At 42.2% G+C, this 20,718-nt stretch overlaps 1 protein-coding gene across 2 annotated transcripts in view; it reads right to left on the bottom strand.

Annotated features, from left to right (window-relative positions):
- Positions 1 to 2,468: 2,468 nt before the first annotated feature.
- The window catches only part of SLC30A10 (solute carrier family 30 member 10), a 34,866-nt gene continuing 16,616 nt past the window's right edge, over positions 2,469 to 20,718 (bottom strand). The window contains exons 1-4 of one of the 2 annotated variants that reach the window (XM_032631530.1): positions 17,729 to 18,368; positions 16,989 to 17,063; positions 10,728 to 10,967; positions 2,469 to 3,039 (exon numbers count right to left, since the gene is read on the bottom strand). In XM_032631530.1, coding sequence (XP_032487421.1) covers positions 2,540 to 3,039; positions 10,728 to 10,967; positions 16,989 to 17,063; positions 17,729 to 18,368 — 1,455 coding nt within the window. In that variant the 3' untranslated portion in view covers positions 2,469 to 2,539. Of the gene's footprint in view, positions 3,040 to 10,727; positions 10,968 to 16,988; positions 17,064 to 17,728; positions 18,369 to 20,718 lie in introns of those variants that run through there. The other variant, XM_032631540.1, reaches the window with a different exon arrangement.

The raw sequence follows: 20,718 nt of genomic DNA, 5'->3' as shown, positions 1-20,718 counted from the left end.
AAAAAGAAAATTTTTGTGTTTCCTTGGGAGAATTAAAATGCAGGACAACTAAAGGGAGAGTAAAACCCGAGTAAAAACACCATACAGCAGGCATCACGGTGCCTGAGTGGCAAATGCAAGCACCTAACCCGATAGAAAAATATTGCACTTAATTAGCTTGTTTGGACATTATTAAACACACCGAGCCCAACTGTCTTCAAAAGGTACTATTTCACATTGACTGCACTTCATAATTTGGTATGTTCATAAATGTCCATCGAGATAATTTTCTGAGGTTAGATTTAATTATGTTGGAATTAGCCTTTTCCTTTCCAGAAAAATACTTTAGAGATTAATTAAAGAACATTATTTGGATGTAAACTAATATGCATTCGTTTACCCAGCTACACAAAAACTATAAAATTATAATTTTTCCCTTTTAATAAAAGCAGAATGATATGAAATCAAATTAGACCTTCAAATCTGGAAGTGAGAGACATTTCTTCTTTGGCTCCAATCAGTGTATCTCAACCAACATTTATACAAGAGAATTTGGTCCACATTTTACTGTGGTGAGTTTCACAGAGAATCCTCTGTTTTGTGTGAGTACATGCCATGCTTTTAATATTAAAAGTAAAAATGTTGCCTTATATCTACCCCCATTTTAGCTATTAAGTACATACTATATAATAGCTATAATACTATATAATACTATTAAGTATATATGCTTAATAAACTCCTAGGGATAAAAACATATTTAGGCATTTTTCTATTTACCTAATTCATGGCCAATTTAAACTCGGATAATAAATTTTCAAGGAATAAAAATTTTCCTATTCTACTTATCACAGTTGCTTCTTTATTTCAGCCTTAGAATTTAAAACTAAGACACAGTTTTTTAAATGGTGTTTGTGTTGAAAACTGTGGGTGCTTTTTCTGTTCCCAATCCAGCATTTCTGATGAGAACTGTGAAGATTCTAAACTGCGCAGACAATGCTTACAGCCTGAGGGGTGATCTTTTTCAGTCAATTTTGCAACCCATCAAAAAAGATTCTAGGGCTTCCCTGGTGGCAGCAGTGGTTGAGAGTCCACCTGCCGATGCAAGGGACAAGGGTTCGTGCCCCAGTCCGGAAAGATCCCACATGCCGCGGAGCGGCTGGGCCCGTGAGCCATGGCCACTGAGCCTGCGCTCCGCGACGGGAGAGGCCACAACAGTGAGAGGCCCGGGTACCGCAAAAAAAAAAAAAAAAAATTCTAGTTCTTTAGCGAGGCACCTCCCGTTTTCTTATACTTATTTTGAGATTGTTCTGGTGAAAATACTGCTGCCTAAACAGTTTGTTAAATTCATGTCAGATGTTTCTCCAGTACATGGAACGAAAATCAGATTCTAATAGATGTATTTGAACTTGATAATATGGGTCAAGAGACATAAAAGAAAAAGGTAAAAGCTCCTTGAAACACATTAAAGGCAGCAATTTAATTCTCATTTCTCCCTTGGACATACACTTTTCCATCAAATTACTAGTTGGCAACTATAGTAAATACCTTAAAATATGTCTAATTAAAGGAAAGTCAATCTAGCTTATTTTTTGGGCAAGAATGCATACTCAATGCCATATATTCTCCTATCCCGAGAATACTCATTTTCTCCTGGTAAATGCTACATAGATCAATGTGATCATATAAAAGAAGACTGAAGGGAAATTTGGGCAAATAAGTAAATCATTAATAAGCAATAAATGAAAACAGTCCTAACTAGACTGACTCTAAAAGACAGTATATAGGTACTGTGTCATACTTAAAGGAGTAGAAATATTCCCACACTTCCAAGTGAAAAAAAAAGCATCTTATGTATTTGAACATTTGAAGCATCCTATAGCTGTAGTTCAGTTCACAGCAGAAAGTCTTTTTCTCTCTACCTCTCAAAATGAAGAAATCATCAAAATGCATTTTCTTCCTGCCTTTCCCCACCCCCAATAAACCTGACATCCTCTAATGTTCTGAGAATATTTTCTACCTTACTAGGTATTCGTTTTACGTTTATTCAAAAATTAGTCAAAGAAAAACATTTCTGCAGTTATAGGACTACTTAACTTTCCTCTTTTATGATCTCCCAGTGGAATAGAAAAGAATATAGCTATTATGGTTCTTAAGTTTTTGTTTGATGTGCTTGGCTATGAGCTCACCTGAGAGCCAGCTAGCCGTTCTAAGCAATCCCAAACAAAAACTACTTTGAATCCTGTTTCCACAATTATTGAGACCCAGCCTTCAATGTCCCTGATATGTATACTAGTGCATTTGCTTCGGAAAATAAATGTTCACACAAAACTGTTGAAGAGCAGCATGAAACACCCAGGATAATGTAAAAGGGTTCTCGGTCACACAAAAATTAACAGACAAGTTCAACTAACATCCCAAACAGCCAAAACCCTTACTGAACACAGAGTGTGTGCACACTGTGAGTGTGATCAGAGTCTATGACCCACAAATCTCTTCCCACAAGCCCAGCTAGTGGTTCCAAAGTGCCTCGCCTATACAGCTTACTGATGTGGGCACCAAACTAAAAATGTGTGCTGTTGACATAACGTGAGTCCTCCTGAGATTTGCTAAGAGCTTGTCCATGGTCACTCAGACAACCTTCCAAAGATACTTCAAGAGCCACTTCTGCTGTCTGTCGTCTCTCAAGGCCATCACTCCGGGACAGGTCCAGTGGGGGACAGCCATTGTGCTCGGCACAGCCATTGACATGGGCCAGAGGCAGTGCCCCGGGGGGACAGCACAGCTGCTTGGTGCAGTCCTTGGAGATGCAGGGTGAGCTGCAGAGCAGCTGCAAGTCCTTCTGCCCCAGGGGCCCCTTCAGGTCCACCTTCTCAAACTGGATGGTCACATTGTGGATTCCTGTGTTGTGGAAGATTTCTCGAATTTTTATACTGGCATCCTGATCTCCCCCATCCTGCTGATACTTGATGTGCAGAGTGGCAATGATCTTCCCACTTATAAGTTCCCAGATGTGAACTTCATGGACACTGCTAATTCCGGGCACGGCAGAGAGTTTGCTCACTAGAACAGGGGAGAGAAAACAATAGCCAAGGTGAAGGTTCCATTTGAAACATGGAACCGCCACGGGAGGATAGGGTCCCCTTAAGCATTCTCACCAGAATGATGTAGTTACTAAGAATAACAGGAAGCAAAATAGCTGTACCGTATATGGCTACATCTTCCCATACATTTTCCCATAATCTTCTTCCTCTCTGAATTCCTCTACCATACACTGTTAGCCCATAAAAGGCAATTCAAGGGGCTTCCCTGGTGGCTCAGTGGTTGAGAGTCCGCCTGCTGATGCAGGGGACATGGGTTTGTGCCCCAGTCCGGGAAGATCCCACATGCCACGGAGCGGCTGGGCCCGTGAGCCATGGCCGCTGGGCCTGCGCGTCCGGAGCCTGTGCTCCGCAACAGGAGAGGCCACAACCGTGAGAGGACCGCGTACCGCAAAAAAAAAAAAAAAAAAAAAAGGCAATTCAAGAAAATAAGTTTCATAACAATCCTCCCCACAAAATGCCCAGGGTGGTTGAGTTTACAAGGCATTTGACGCTCTGATGGACTGGAGTGGGAATATAAAGTAGGATGCCTTTTTTAAAGGGGATTTGGCAATGTGGATCTAAAACCTCAACCAGCAATTCTAACACTAGGAATTTAACGGAAAGAAATAACCAAATATTTATGTACAAGAATGGCTTGGACAATGCTTTTTGTGTTAATGAAAAAAAATGGAAATCGTTAAATCAATTATGTGATAGAATATGATACAGCTGTGAAAAAGTAAGTTGCATATTTAAGGATATGAGAAAGTGTATATAATGTATTTTTAAGTGAAAAAGCAAATAGCTAGAATGTATATGTGGTATGACATTCTTTCCTCTTTTTTTTTTTAACATCTTTACTGGAGTATAATTGCTTTACCGTGTTGTGTTAGTTTCTGCTGTATAACAAAGGGAATCAGCTATACGTATATATATCCCCATATCCCCTCCCTCTTGAGCCTCCCTCCCCCCCTCCCTATCCCACCCCTCTAGGTAGTCACAAAGCACAGAGCTGATCTCCCTGTGCTATGCGGCTGCTTCCCACTAGCTATCTATTTTACATTTGGTAGTGTATATGTGTCCATGCCACTCTCTCACTTCATCCCAGCTTACCCTTCCCCCTCCCCGTGTCCTCAAGTCCATTCTCTACATCTACATCTTTACTCCTGTCCTGCCCCTAGGTTCTTGAGAAATTTTTTTGTTTTTAGATTCCATATATACGTGTTAGCATATAGTATTTGTTTTATTCTTTCTGACTTACTTCACTCTGTATGACACAGTCTAGTTCCATCCACCTCACTACAAATAACTCAATTTAGTTTCTTTTTACGGCTGAGTAATATTCCATTGTACATATGTGCCACATCTTCTTTATCCATTCATCTGTCGATGGACACTTAGGTTGCTTCCATGTCCTGGCTATTGTAAATAGTGCTGCGATGAACACTGTGGTACATGACTCTTTTTTTTTTTTTTTTTTTTTGCAGTACGTGGGCCTCTCACTGTTGTGGCCTCTCCCATTGCGGAGCACAGGCTCCGGACGCCCAGGCTCAGCGGCCATGGCTCATGGGCCTAGCTGCTCCGTGGCATGTGGGATCTTCCCGGACCGGGGCACAAACCTGTGTCCCTTGCATTGGCAGGCGGACTCTCAACCACTGCACCACCAGGGAAGCCAACATGACTCTTTTTGAATTATGGTTTTCTCAGGGTATATGCCCACTAGTGGGATTGCTGGGTCGTATGGTTTTTAGTTTTTTAAGGAACCTCCAAACTGTTCTCCATAGTGGCTGTATCAATTTACATTCCCACCAACAGTGCAAGAGGGTTCCCTTTTCTCCACACCCTCTCCAGCATTTATTGTTTGCAGACTTTTTGATGATGGCCATTCTGACTGGTGTGAGGTGATACCTCATTGTTGTTTTTTTTTTGTTTTTTTTTTTTGTGGTACACGGGCCTCTCACTATTGCGGCCTCTCCCGTTGTGGAGCACAGGCTCCAGACATGCAGGCTCAGCAGCCATGGCTCATGGGCCTAGCCACTCCACGGCATGTGGGATCTTCCCGGACCAGGGCACGAACCCATGTCCCCTGCATCGGCAGGCAGACTGTCAACCACTGCTCCACCAGGCATTTCTCTAATGATTAATGATGTTGAGCATGCTTTCATGTGTTTGTTGGCAACATGAATATCTTCTTTGGAGAATTGTCTATTTAGGTCTTCAGCCTATTGTTGGATTGGTTTGTTTGTTTTTTTGATAATGAGCTGCATGAGCTGCTTATATATCTTTGAGATTAATCCTTTGTCAGTTGATCCATTTGCAAAGATTTTCTCCCATCTGAGGGTTGTCTTTTCATCTCGTTTATGGTTTCCTTTGATGTGCAAAAGCTTTTAAGTTTCATTAGGTCCCATTTGTTTATTTTTTTTTTCTATTTTCACTTCTCTAGGAGGTGGGTCAAAAAGGATCTTGCTGTGATTTATGCCATAGAGTGTTCTGCCTATGTTTTCCTCTAAGAGTGTTATAGAGTCTGGTCTTACATTAAGGTCTTTAATCCATTTTAAATTTATTTTTGTGTATGGTGTTAGGGAGTGTTCTAATTTCATTCTTTAACATGTAGCTGTCCAGTTTTTCCAACACTACTTATTGAAGAGGCTGTCTTTTCTCTATTGTATATTCTTGCCTCCTTTACCAAAGATAAGGAGACCATATGCACATGGGCTTATCTCTGGGCTTTCTACCCTGTTCCATTGATCTATATTCCTGTTTTTGTGCCAGTACCATACTGTCGTGTTTACTGTAGCTTTGTAGCATAGTCTGAAGTCAGGGAGCCTGATTCCTCCAGCTCTGTTTGTCTTTCTCAAGATTGCTTTGACTGTTCAGGGTCTTTTGTGTTTCCATAGAAATTTTTTGTTCTAGTTCTGTGAAAAATGCCATTGGTAGTTTGATAGGGATTGCATTGAATCTGTAGATTGCTTTGGGTAGTAGAGCCATTTTCACAATGTTGATTCTTTCAATCCAAGAACATGGTATATCTCTCCATCTGTTTGTATCACCTTTAATTTCTTTAATCAGTGTCTTATAGTTTTCTGCATACAGGTCTTTTGTCTCCTTAGGTAGGTTTATATCTAGGTATTTTATTCTTTTTGTTGCAATGGTAAATGGGAGTGTGTCCTTAATTTCTCTTTCAGATTTTTCATCATTAGTGTATAGGAATGCTACACTATTTCTGTGCATGAATTCTGTATCCTGCTACTTTACCAAATTCATTGATTAGCTCTAGTAGTTTTTTGGTAGCATCTTTAGGATTCTCTATGTATAGCATCATGTCATCTGCAAACAGTGACAGTTTTACTTCTTCTCTTCTGATTTGGATTCCTTTTATTTCTTTTTCTTCTCTGATTGCTGTGGCTAAAACTTCCAAAACTATGTTGGACAATAGTGGTGAGGGTGGGCAGCCTTGCCTTGTTCCTGATCTTAGTGGAAATAGTTTCATTTTTTCACCACTGAGAACAGTTTCAAGTTCAGTGCTTGTGATTGGTCTGTTTATATTTTCTATTTCTTCCTGGTTCAGTCTTGGAAGTTTGTGCTTTTCTAAGAATTTGTCCATTTCTTCCAGGTTGTCCATTCTATTGGCACAGAGTTTCTTTTAGTAATCTCTCATGATCCTTTGTATTTCTGCAGCATCAGTTGTTACTTCTCCTTTTTCATTTCTAATTCTGTTGATTTGAGTCTTCTCCCTTTTTTTCTTGTTGAGTCTGGGTAATGGTTTATCAGTTTTCTTTATCTTCTCAAAGAGCCTGGAAAAGGTTTTATTATTTAGTTTTTATTTTGTTTCATTGATCTTTGCTATTGTTTCCTTCATTTGTTTTTCCTTTATTTCTGATCTGATATTTATGATTTCTTTCCTTCTGCTAACTTTGGAGTTTTTTTGTTCTTCTTTCTCTAATTGCTTTAGGTGTAAGGTTAGATTGTTTGTTTGAGATTTTTCTTATTTCTTGAGGTAGGACTGTATTGCTATAAACTTCCCTCTTATAACTGGTTTTGCTGCATCCTATAGGTTTTGGGTCGTCATGTTTTCATTCTCATTTGTTTCTAGGCATCTGTTGATTTCCTCTTTGATTTCTACAGTGATCTCTTTGTTATTTAGTAGTATATTGTTTAGCCTCCGTGTGTTTGTATTTTTTACAGTTTTTTTCCTGTTATTGATATCTAGTCTCATAGCGTTGTGGTCGGAAAAGATACTTGATCGATTTCCATTTTTTTAAGTTTACCAAGGTTTCATTTGTAACCCAAGATATGATCTATCCTGGAGAATGTTCCATGAGCACTTGAGAAGAAAGTGTATTCTGTTGTTTTTGGATGGAGTGTCCTATAAATATCAGTTAAGTCCATCTTGTTTAATGTGTCATTTAAAGCTTGCGTTTCCTTATTTATTTTCATTTTGGATGATCTGTCCATTGGTGAAAATGGGGTGTTAAAGTTCCCTAGTATGATCGTGTTACTGTCAATTTCCCCTTTTATGGCTGTTAGCATTTGCCTTATGTATTGAAGTACTCCTATGTTGGGTGCACAAATATTCACAATTGTTATATCTTCTTCTTGGATTGATCCCTTGGTCATCATGTAGTGTCCTTCTTTTTCTCTTGTAATAGTATTTATTTTAAAGTCTATTTTGTCTGATATGAGAACTGCTACTCCAGCTTTCTTTTGATTTCCATTTGCATGGAATATCTTTTTCCATCCACACACTTTCGGTCTGTGTGTGTCCCTTGGTCTGAAGTGAGTCTCTTGTAGACAGTATATATATGGGTCTTGTTTTTGTATCCATCCAGCCAGTGTATGTCTTTTGGTTGGAGCACTTAATCCATTTACATTTAAGGTAGTTATCGATATGTGTGTTCCTATTACCATTTTCTTTCTTTCTTTTTTTTTTTTTGCGCAGTACGCAGGCCTCTCACTGCTGTGGTCTCTCCCGTTGCGGAGCACAGGCTCCAGACGCGCAGGCCCAGCGGCCATGGCTCATGGGCCCAGCCGCTCCGCGGCATGTGGTATCTTCCCGGGCCAGGGCACAAACCCTTGTCCCCTGCATTAGCAGGCGGACTATCAACCACTGCACAACCAGGGAAGCCCCTTATTACCATTTTCTTAATTGTTTTGGGTTTGTTATTGTAGGTGTTTTCCTTCTCCTGTGTTTCCTGTCTAGAGAAGTTCCTTTAGAATTTGTTGTAAAGCTGGTTTGGTAGTGTTGAATTCTCTTAGCTTTTGCTTGTCTGTAAAGGTTTTAATTTCTCTGTTGAATTTGAATGAGATCCTTGCTGGGTAGAGTAATCTTAGTTGTAGGTTTTTTCCCTTTCATCACTTTAAATATGTTCTGCCACTCTCTTCTGGCTTGCAGAGTTTCTGCTGAAAGATCAGCTGTTAACCTTATGGGGATTCCCTTGTGTGTTATTTGTTGCTTCTCCCTTGCTGCTTTTAATATTTTTTCTTTGTATTTAATTTTTGATAGTTTGATATGTGTCTTGGTGTGTTTCTCCTTGGATTTTTCCTTTATGGAACTCTCTACGCTTCCTGGACTTGACTGAATATTTCCTTTCCCATATTAGGGAATTTTTCAACTATAATCTCTTCAAATATTTTCTCAGTCCCTTTCTTTTTCTCTTCTTCTTCTGGGGCCCCTATAATTCAAATGTTGGTGCATTTAATGTTGTCCCAGAGGTCTCTGAGACTGTCCTCATTCTTTTTTCTTTATTCTGCTCTACAGAAGTTATTTCCACTATTTTATCTTCCAGGTCACTTATCCGTTCTTCTGCCTCAGTTATTCTGCTATTGATTCCTTTTAGAGAATTTTTAATTTTATTTATTGTGTTGCTCACCATTGTTTATTTGCTCTTTAGTTCTTCTAGGTTCTTGTTAAATGTTTCTTGTATTTTTTTCATTCTATTTCCAAGATTTTGGATATCTTTACTATCTTTACTCTGAATTCTTTTTCAGGTAGACTGCCTATTTCCTCTTCATTTGTTTGGCCTGGTGGGTTTTTACTTTGCTCCTTCATCTGCTACGTGTTTCTCTGTCTTCTTATTTTGCTTATCTTTCTTTTTTTAAAAAAATGAAACATCATTGTATATATACACACACAAAAATGATTTTTTTAGATAGATTAAGTCTTGTTTTATTGAATGACTGACAAAATATTAAGAGTGGTAATTTCTGGGTGGTAGGATTATGAGAGATTTCTATTTTCTTATTTAGGCTCTTCTATATTTTCCATACTTTCTAAAATTAGTATGTATTTAGAAAGATGGTATTGAACAGTGATGACGAACAACCTGTAGCCAGCTAGAGTTTGAATCCCAGCTAATCATTTACTACCTGCATGACCTTGTAAAATTTACCCAGTCCCTCTGTGCCTCGGTTTCCTTATCTGTAAATTAGGAATGATAATGACAGTACCTCATAAGTTTATTTTAAGGATTAAAATGAGTTAATATAAGTAAAGCATTTGGACAATATTACCTAGCATGTAATAAGTATCATAAGAGTGTTCCTATTGTTATTACACTTTAATTTTTTTAATATCTGCTTTTCAATATATCTACATTATTTTGTTAAAAGGCAATATAAACCAATATATATCACAAGTTGCTTTGTATATGCTTCTTTTGTTTTTTCCATTGGCAAACAAGCCCCTGGAAGGAAAATGATGTGGTATATCTGCTCCTCGGAGCCTCTTTTACCTCTGTCGTCCTCTGCCTGCAGCACTGGGCAATGAGTAGGCATGCAGGACAGTCACACTGTAAATCATGCCTGTAGGGGGAAAGGCTATCCACGGCTGTTTAATATATTAAGACCTATCAAATCTAATTTCAGCTATTTGTCATGAAATAAGGTCTTCCAACTTTCAGCTGCATAGTGGGCCTGGGCTATAGTTCATGTTTACTGGCTCACTGATGAAGTAATGATAGATAGAATAATAGCAAATATTCATGAAAAAAATTTTTTTCCTATAAAAACTTCATCTCCATTTAGAAACACTAGAACTAAAGTTGCACATTCAGTTTCTCACCAACATCTGGAGAGTTCCCATTCAGACATCCTACAAAGTCTATAAAAACGTTCTATCCTCAGATGCACATAAACTCAAGTGAGAGTTTGACCTATTTGAGCAAAGCAAAGAAACAGATTCCACTACTGAATGAGTGAATTTAAATATGGTCCATTTTACTGTGTTATAGGACACACGGTGACTTGTGTGCCCACAAGAATTAGTTAACTAAAAAGCAGGATCTAGAATAGGAAGGAATGACTCATGTTTTCAGAATAGGGGGAATAAAAATCAAGTCCTGGATGGAGTGGCCTTATCTGAGTTAGAATAAATCTCTGACATGAAGGTAAATAAATAGCCCAGGAATAGGTATTGCCCAAGCAACACATTCTTAAAACTTTGCAGTAGAGTCAGAGGATGATGGGCTAAAAAGGACCTTTGGTTCTCAGAGCTGTGAGTCATCTTAGTAGCAGCAGTCATCTACAAAACATGTGAGGATGTCTCTATTGCTTTGTGATTTAAAGTATTTCAGGAGACAGAAATCAAACACTGCTCTGAAATAATGCTGGCCCTTTGGCCTGAAGAACAGTCACTGGGCAGTGGTTCAAGATAAGAATCGCATGACTTACTCAGCTCTTCCATGTTGACGCCTTTGGGGACCATCTGTAGCAGAATGGCAGCAGTCTCCTTGATGAGTGGGAAGGCAGATGACAAAATAATGATGACCATGATGACAGTCAGGCTGGGGTCAATGTAGCACTGCCAGTTACATGGGTCCTCATGCTTCAGGGGAAGCACGTAGAATATGATGGCCGTAATCACCACAACCACCGACCCCAGGGCATCTCCCATCACATGTAAAAGGACCCCTGCGGGGAAGAAAGAAAGACCAATAAAGCCCACGTGACACTCACTGACTTGGCTTCCCAAGTCTATGAATACCTGTTGCTATTTGTTCTCTGTTCAGTTAGAGCAGCAGGCTGGATTTGAAAGCAAAAAACAACGGCCACTGCTGCACAAAAAACAAAACCTCAGGCCACCATCCCAGGACCCAGAGAACCTGGAACAGCCTAGGAAGATTCTGAGCCGCAGACACCTGCGGGAAGAGGGACTGTGCCAGTTCAAGGTGCCACATTGCTGCCACCTACCACCCATCAGAGGGCACCAAGCCAGAAACAGACGCTATGCAAATGGTTTCTTTTTCTTTCAGACAGGTGTCTGTGATTTCAATTGTTTCAAACATTTCTTTTTTTTTGGGGGGGGGTGCCATGCCACGTGGTTTGTGGGATCTTAGTTCCCCAACTAGGGATCGAACCCAGGCCCACGGCAGTAAAACCACAGAGTCTTATCCACTGGACCACCAGGGAATTCCCAAACTTTTTTTTCCTAATTGAAGTATAGTTGATTTACAACATTGTGTTAGTTTCTGGTGTACAGCAAAGTGATTCAGGTATACATATTCTTTGTCATATTCTTTTCCATTATGGTTTGTTACAGATAAATATAATATTTATATTTATTTATTCTTTGTCTTCCCTCTACCTTGATCCATTTTCCCCTTCCCTAAATGCATTTACCTACTTCTCACTTAGCCTGTGGTCACTTAAACTGCCTTTGGTTTAAGAGGTCCTCCACAGTGTCCAGCAACATTCCCACTAAATAAAGAGCCCTTTGTAACAATAAAATAACATTTAAATTCTACAGATAATAACAAAAATTGTGGATGCCTTTACTTAAGGGAACCACTTCGAAAGTTTTCAGTCATGAAACAGAAAGCATGTAATTCTAAAGAAGATCTAAGTGTCCAGTTGTTTGTTGGACACAGACTGAACTGGGATTTAGTGAATGGAGTGGAGATTTGTTAGGATTATAAAGTATAAACACAAAGGTTTTTTCTTTACAGAAAGCAACATCAGAATCTTTCTTTCCAAAGTATGGTTTGCAGACCAGAAGCACCAACATCACCTAGAAGCTTCTGAGAAAGGCAGAATCTCAGGCTCCACCTCTTATCTATTAAATCGATTCTGCTTTTTTTTTTTTTTTTTTTTTTTTTTTGCCGTACGCGGGCCTCTCACTGTTGTGGCCTCTCCCGTTGTGGAGCACAGGCTCCGGACGCGCAGGCTCAGCGGCCATGGCTCACGGGCCCAGCCACTCTGTGGCATGTGGGATCTTCCCGGACCAGGGCACGAACCCGCGTGCCCTGCATCGGCAGGCGGACTCTCAACCACTGCGCCACCAGGGAAGCCCCGATTCTGCATTTTAGTAAGATTCCCAGGTGACTGAAATGCACATAAAAGTTTTCAAGGCGCTGCTCTAGAAGAAAGTATATGGACTAACCCTCCATGTATCCGAGATTCACTCAGTAGAATTAATAATCATCCAAAATACTAACAACTCACTCATGGCTGCAACTGAATAGTTTCACTTAGAAGAGGCTACTTCCTCCTGGCAGCACTTCTAAGATTCTGAGTAGCATCATAGGTCGAATGGCATTTTGTAAACACACTAAATGTAGTTTGTGGCAACCTCCCCCCGCCACCAAAAAAATACAAGAATAAAAAGAATCCCCACATCTCCTTCTGGCTGAGTGTTTACTTATGGTAATAGGGTCCCGATTCAATAAATACATTAAGTAGTCCCATTTTTTAATTCTATGCCCCCTTCTTCCCACCCCACCCCTATGGGGGCTTCTTACTCCCCAGTCCCTGTCCTCAGCCAAAAAGAGAAACTCAACATGTTCCCAAGAGTTGGTCTCTACAGCTTGTTTCTCCAGGAGGAACTGAAGATCAAAGCTCTAACCTTCTCCAGGACAGTACAAAATACTACCATAAAAATATGAAGACCAAACATTTCCTATACGCACTCGACATCATTTTCACAGCCTGAGACCATCTGTTATTCTCTTTTTCATGGATGTCAGCCTCGTTTCCTCCATTAGACTAAGTAACATGAAGGTGAGGGTCGTACCCTGCATTTCCTTTGTTTGTATTTTAGCACTGGAGGCATACAATCTAGGCACTCGAAAAAAAACAGTTTTCTGGTTGGTCAGTCATAACTCCCGCGACATAGAGTGCCTTCTGCCTTTTACTTAATTATAATAACTGTAATGCTAGCTAACATCTATGCACCAGACATTGTTGTATGTTGCATGTATTTACACATTAAGTCCTCTTAAGGACTCTCTAAAGTGGTTACTCTCTCCACTCTACAAATGAGCAAACGGAGGCACAGAGTAGCTTAGTAACTTATCCAAGAGCACACAGCTACAAAGTGTTCGTGTGGGGATATAAATCTCCATAGTATGACTAGAGAACCATTGGGCATCCTGCCCCATCGAAGTCCTAAATTCCAGTTTCAAGTTCTCCTTCTGAGAAATCTCACTACCGGACCCTAAGAATTATATAAAAGAGTGTTCAAACTTATTTTTCACATAATCCACAGTAAGAATCTTATTTTGCATCCTAGCCCAGGCACAAACACACACTGAAACAAATGTTTCTCGAAAAAACAAAACCTATCCTTACGTGGGACTTATTACTATTTTCTATTCTATTTCATTCAATCCTAGTTAGTTTTCAAAATGCTGATCATACTTTACTAAATTGATTTTACAGCCCAAACTATCGTGACCTTCAGTCTGAAAAACTGCTTACAGCTTCATTTCACTAAATTCCTGAGATATTGCGGTGTGTTTTCTGGCCTTCCGTGCAAAGATGGTCATGATCTTCTGGGGACCTCAGTCCACTGGCAGGGCTCCGGATAAGTGCGTCAGTAACTTCCAGAGGGAGGATTATTCCCTGTGATGAGAAATCTCAAGAAAGGCTTCTCGAGACATGGGCAAGACTCTGAAGAGGAGACAGGCTTCAAAAGGCAATAGTTCCAGGCAGAGAAACTCAGAGAAAAGGTGTTCCAAGCAGAGAACTCAAAGGAGACTGCAGAAGAGGATGTGCTTGTCAGGCAACATGGGAGACGGGTGCGCTACATTTAGAGTCACAGACCTGACAGTCTCTGTGAGTCATGGATCTTGGGAAAGTCAACCTCTCTGAGCGGCAAGAGTCTCACTGGTGAAATGGGAATAAGAATAGTATCGGCCTCACTTCTCGAAGAGGCTAGTTCTGAAGAGGACGTGATACTAGAAAAAATGTGTATAAACATCTAACGAAAACAAAGCCGGTGTGTGTGTGTGTGTGTGTGTGTGTGTGTGTGTGTGTGGCAGGATAAACTGTTGAAATACTGCCATGATTTGCTTTTTGCTATTAACTGTCAGGATCATAGAATAACAGAGTCAGTAGAACGCTTGGAAATTAATATGACCTAATCTGGAGCTCTGAAACTTAGTGACTCAACTATCTTGAATACATTCGTGTTGCATGTTGCCATCTCAAAGACTTTCAGGGATAATGTCTTATTATCATGCTAGTCAAAAGATGTTTTATTTGTTATTTCTATGTCTAGCTGAAATTTGAGGTGTCACTTACTATGCATATATAATTTATAATAAAAATAAAATGTTGTAGAAATTAAAAAAAAATAGAGGACGTGAAACAACGTCTGAAAACCCACTGAGAAGTAAGTGCACAGAACTGATGGGAAGGCAATTCATTATGTGAATCCTCTGTGCTGTTCCCATCAGCCATGTATCTCTCACAACAACACAGAGATGTCAGCACTGCTATTATCTCCCTTATGTAGATAAGGAAACTGAAGGTCCAAGAGGGAACGTTACTTGCCCAAGGTCACATAGCTAGTGGAAGGCAGAGACAGAACTCAAACCAGATCCACCTGCCTAAGCCCTCCTCACCCCACTATATGTATGTCTTAAATGGTGGTGAGACAGGCTGGGACCTGGGACCCTTTGCTGCAGTACTTGCACCTGGACAAACGTCTCCTTGAGCAGCAAAATCAACAAGCTCATTTGTATGAGGCATCTTTAAAAAAAAAGGCTCACAGATACAGAGAACAGATTGGTGGTTGACAGAGGTGGTGGAGGGGTGGGCAAAATGGGTGAATGGAGTCAAAAGGTACAAACTTCCAGTTATAAGATAAATAAGTCATGGAGATGCCATGGACATCAGGGTGACTATAATGATGGACCTAGTGGCAGGGCAGGAATAAAGACATAGACATAGAGCATCGACTTGAGGACACCGGGTGTGGAGGGGGAAGCTGGGACGAAGTGAGAGAGTGGCATGGACATATATACACTACCAAGTGTAAAACAGATAGCTGGTGGGAAGCAGCTGCATAGCACAGGGAGATCAGCTCGGTGCTTTGTGACCACCTAGAGGGGTGGGATAGCGAGGGTGGGAGGGAGACGCAAGAGGGAGGGGATATGGGGATATATGTATATGTATAGCTGATTCACTTTGTTATAAAGCAGAAACTAACACAGTGTTATGAAGCAATTATACTCCAATAAATGTGTATTAAAAATAATAATAAAGAAAATAAGAAAAAAAAAATCCTGTACCATATATTTGAAAGTTGCCAAGAGAGTAGATCTTAAAAGTTCTCATTATGAGAAAAATTGTTACCGTGCATAATGATGGATGCTAACCAGACACTGTTATTCATGTATTTATATTTATACTGTGGTGATCATTTCACAATACATACAAAGATCGAATCATTATGTTGTACACCTGAAACTAGTGTTATATGCCAATACTATCTCAATTAAAGAAAGAATAAAAAAACAGAATGTGCTTTGAAAAGGTGAAGTGCTATGATGGTGAACTCCATCTTAAAAACCCATTAAATATATATATAGAATATATATGTTATTAATATATATTACATATGTAATATATATTAATAACATATATATTCTATATATTTATATTTAAACTGAACCTAAAAAAAAGGATAAACTAAAGGATTATGAGTTTTCATCACAGATCCTCTTTCCAAAAAGATTCACCACCATGTTTTTTAGGAATTTCCCTGTTGCAGTTAAATTTTTTTAACTGATTCATTTAGAAATTTTTAGGAGCTCATGTGCTGCTGTCGTTCTTTTCTGATTTTCCCTCCAGATTCATTCTGGGTATCACTTTGTAAAACAGATGTGAGACTCTCAGAAATGAAGGCATTTCCTGCATTATTTGTTTTTCTTTGTATTATTTACCTCTAAGCCCCACTTCAGGCTTCCTCAAACCATCTAAAGGTAAAGGGCTGCATAACTTTTGTTGAAATTCTCCATCAGATTGGGAACTGGGCTTTCTTGAATCGCTCTGAAGCAAAATCTGTGCCCAAGAAGTTGGAAAGGGGAGATGTACTGTACCATGTTGGTGTCTGGTGAGAAACCCACTTTTGAACTCCCAGGGCTCAACTTTGCCCTGGGTTTGTGACCTTGAGCGCATGGTAGGAGGGATGCAAGTGATGTGCCTTCCTCTGTCTCCCCAGAACCCCTTCTTTAGACCTTGAGGTGGAAACTCAACTGAACCAACAGACCATCTCAGGAGCAGTTTTCTGACCAAAATAAGTGAGGCAATGAGGGTCAGTCAGCAAGGTCACTTGGGGCGTAACCTTGGATAGATCCCACCTACTCTCTTCCAACCTTTATCAAAATGATATCCAATTCAAACAGGCTGCATTTTATGTTAGCAATATCCACGGGCGGGCAAAATCAAGCAGTAGCATGCCAGGGATCTGTGAGACTCTGGAGCAGGCAGCGTGAGCACGGGCCTAAGTGGAGCAAGGATAAATCATTAGCAACTCTGACTCCCCCAGAATCGATGCCGTGATTAGGCAAGAGATCTAGGTAATAGTCTCTGCATGTAACCAGCCTACTTTCTAACACACCTATGAAAAGGCAAACAGAAAGGAAGAGTCCAGCCCAGTCCATGTGTAACACTGAAAAGGATTTCAGCTTGACCCCAGGTCAATCCTACCTCTGATATTCAGGGCTTCGGACTTCTCCTTTTTCATAGTCTCTTCTGGTTCATTCTGCGTAGTCAGGGAATCACCTGCATTCAAAGAAGAAACCTTGTGTTGTGTATAAGTTCTACAAACAAAAAGAACCAATGGACTCAAAAAAACGTTTCATTATTTTCAAAGCCCACTACCTCATCAGCCCCCGCACCTCTCCAAACACACAGCCCAGAGTGGCACATTTTGGCCTTTAAATCAGCCTTGTGATTCACCTTTGGACTTCCTTCACACTTTCATTCAAGTTCAAACAAACAAACAAAAAACGAGGCAGTGGGAATCCACCCCCAACCCCAAACCCATAACTCCCAGGGGGATGGACGGATGGGCAAAGGGGGAGGGAGAAGAACAAAGTGCAGATAGTATCCAATGGAGGAGGGAGAGGTGCGGAGTGCTATCTGTTGCCCAGTAATAATAACTGATTTCCGAAAGAATCAATACTCCTATACAAAGAGAATAGGGGAAGGGGAAAAGAAGCAAAGGGGGCCCGAGGACCCAGGAGGAAAAAGAAAAGAAATCGGGGGAATACGTTCAGTTAGCGGCACAGACTTAAAGCCGGCCAGCAGAGGAAATAGTTGTGGCTTTTTTGTTTTTTTGTTTTTAAAGCAGACAGGTAAAAAGAGGGCGTGGGGCGAGGAAGAAGGGACCGGGCGCGCGGGGGAGGGAAGGGCAACGCTGTCCAGAAGATGCAACCGAAAGGCACCTGCTACGTTGGAGAACACGGTTGCCCCCTTCTCGTCCTTCCTGTCCACCGAGGCCACACGGAGGGTCACGGCCGAGTCGCGGCCGGGGGCTGGCAGGGCGGCGGCGTGCCAGCGGCCCTCGGCGCCCTGGGGAGCCGGGAAGACGCCTCGAGGGCCGCCCCCGGCCGCCGGCTGCTGATGCCGCTTCTGTTCGTGGCGGCGGCGGCCGCAGCAGGCGAACCAGGCGGCGCAGTCCCGGAAGATGAGCAGCCCTACCACGTTGACGGCCAGCCCCAGGGCGCCCACGATGAGCACCAGCTCGGGGTCATCGATGCGCTCGGGCCGGGCCAGGCGCAGCACGGCCTCCACGAAGATGGTGAAGCAGAGCGCGGTAAGGAAGACGGCGTTGCCGAGCGCGCCCACCACCTCGGCGCGGGCGTAGCCGTAGGTGGCGCTCAGGCTCCCGCGGGGGCGCCGGGCGATGTAGCCGGCGCTCAGCCCCACGCACAGCGAGATCAGGTCCGACAGCATGTTGAAGGAGTCGGACAGCAGCGCGATGGAGTTGCCCAGGTAGCCCGACACCAGCTCGGCCACGAAGAAGGCGATGGTGAGCACGAGCATGAAGAGCAGCCTGCACGTCTTGCCCGAGTAGCGGCCCATCCCCGCCCGGCCGATCGTCCCGCCGCCACAGGTCGGGGCGCGGCGCCCTGGACTCCGCCGTGGCCTGGTCCCCGCCTCCCGGGCCGCCCTGCCCGCCGGCACCCGGGCTTCTTATAAGGCGGAGGCGGAGGCAGAGCGGCCCCGGTCCCCGCACGTCCAGAGTCTAAAGGAAGGGCCGGGCGGCAGTATCTAAGGGACCTTTCGCCGCCTCCCCGACCCCTGCCCCTCCCTCGCGGCTCGGCCTCCCTTGGCACGTGGCCACGGGCCAGTGTCTTTCCTTCTAAGGACGGAAGTGGGCAGAGAGGAAAGCTGCCGAAAAGAGGGTGCGTGCCTGGATGGCATCCGTCACAGACACCCCTTAAACACAAGTGGTGTTCACCCGACGACCCTTTTTCTCCAGTCCCTCCAATCATCCGTGCCGTGACTGTCGGCTTTTAGTGATAAGGACCTTGACTGCTGTGGGGTGTGTTCGCAGTGGTGGACGTGAACACCTTCGCGTACGTGCCCAGACACCGATTCATTACAGATTCCCTAATAAGCTGGAAGCACCGACCCGTCCCACCCTGCCCTTCCGGGTGCTTCCTGCCTTGCATTTTGCGAAGTTGGAGCTGATTGCTCACTTGGCACTCCCACTCCAACACCACACATGGTGTAGCTATTTTATCCTCTCTTCTTGCTCACAGCCTTCATAAAGGGCACACTATCGCTTCTGTCACCCCCTCATGGCCCAGCATCATCCCTGTCCGCCTTTAGGAACTTGGCTCACAAGGTCACCTTCCAGAGGTGAACTGCAGGCAGCCCTGGGGGAGAGCTCAGATCACACTTCTGTGAGCCTGGCACTCCCTCCCAGCTCTCAGAAATACAGTTTCTCTGTCATAGGTGCAGGTCCCTTGGCCACCAAAAAAAACAAGGCTGGCTTCCTCTGTGTACTTGTCTCCGTTCTCCATTGGAGAGAATACTCTCCTCACCCCCATGGGTCCCTCCCAGCATGACCTGATAGAGTTCAGTGACTAACCTACGTGAAGGCTTATTCCAAATAGAGCCTTTCTGTTGACAACAGGCTGTGTTCCAAGTAAACGTTACCCAGAAAAGGACTGTCTCCAGGACTCGGGGAAAAACCAAGGATCGGGGTCCTTGAAGATGGGTGTTTGCTCTTGGTCAGTTCAGGGACCGGGGTGGAGGAACCTTGCAGGTTTCTTTATTGGTTTGTTTTGGTTTTATACTCTTGTCTCATTCCGAAAAAGATCTGAGGGTGAAGTCTGATGATCTCTCTTCTCCCTCCCCCATTCCCAACCCCTGAACTTTAACCATTCCTAAAAAAACACATCTGCTTTTGGCTTGGAGATGAATAAAAATGTCTCACTCCAAAACAGCCACAGAATCCATTCAGGGAACATTCTAATTCTAGTCCCATTCATTGCCTTAGCCTTATAAAGCATGATCTTGTCTTTTAATGGTCCCCAAGGGTCCTTAACAAGATGCAAAAACTTCTTGGATCTGAGGGTTCCACCTTATACAAGATGAGCCTCGAAATTCTGGGACCCTGTGAGGCATTCCCTTCCCACCTCCAGGAAAATACCCCTACACTGAGAACTTGAGGAAATTGATCATTTAAAGTCTTCTCTAGGGACTTCCCTGGAGGTCCAGTGGTTAAGACTCCATGCTACCAATGCAGGGGACACGGGTTCGATCACTGGTCAGGGATCTAAGATTCCGCATGCCCCATGGCGCGGCCAAAAATAAAATTAAAAAATAAAAAAAAACCACCACCGTTATTTCAAAAATAAATCAATAACTAAAGTCTTCTTCAAAAATTAGTATTAAAATGATCAAAACCTAAAAAGCAGTAAAGATATATAGGCTGATGAAAGTTTTGAGGCTGAATGGTCTTGCACAAGTTCCTTAATTGTCTGGGCCTGTTTTCACTACTGCAAAATGAGGGTAATAATAGTGCCCTCTCATAAGGTTGTGAGGATTGAAGGGGTTAATAGGTGTAAAGTGATTATAACTGCTATTGTATCAGATTATAATAGTAAGCACTCAATAAATGTTAACTGCTTATTTAAAAAATAAAAAAGAAGAAGCAGACAGGAAGCAAAAGAAGGTGTGGGATGAAGAAGAGAGTGGGCAAGAGAAGGGAAGAACGAAGTGGTCCAAAGGGCCACATTATAGTATTAATATTAGTATTAATATTAGTAATACAGCATGTGTAACAAAACTGCTATTGAGCCACAGATGACACATTCTAATACAAGAAGAAGCTATGCCCAAGTACTGCAGACTATGAAACCCCTGAGACATGTAACCTATGACAGAAAGCCAAGCAGTCAAAATAAGAGAGAAAGGCCTT

This window comes from Phocoena sinus, chromosome 1 (assembly GCF_008692025.1).
Source record: "Phocoena sinus isolate mPhoSin1 chromosome 1, mPhoSin1.pri, whole genome shotgun sequence".
NCBI lineage: Eukaryota > Metazoa > Chordata > Mammalia > Artiodactyla > Phocoenidae > Phocoena > Phocoena sinus.
Note: the sequence above shows the minus strand (reverse complement) of the source record. Positions and strands in the feature narration are given on the sequence as shown.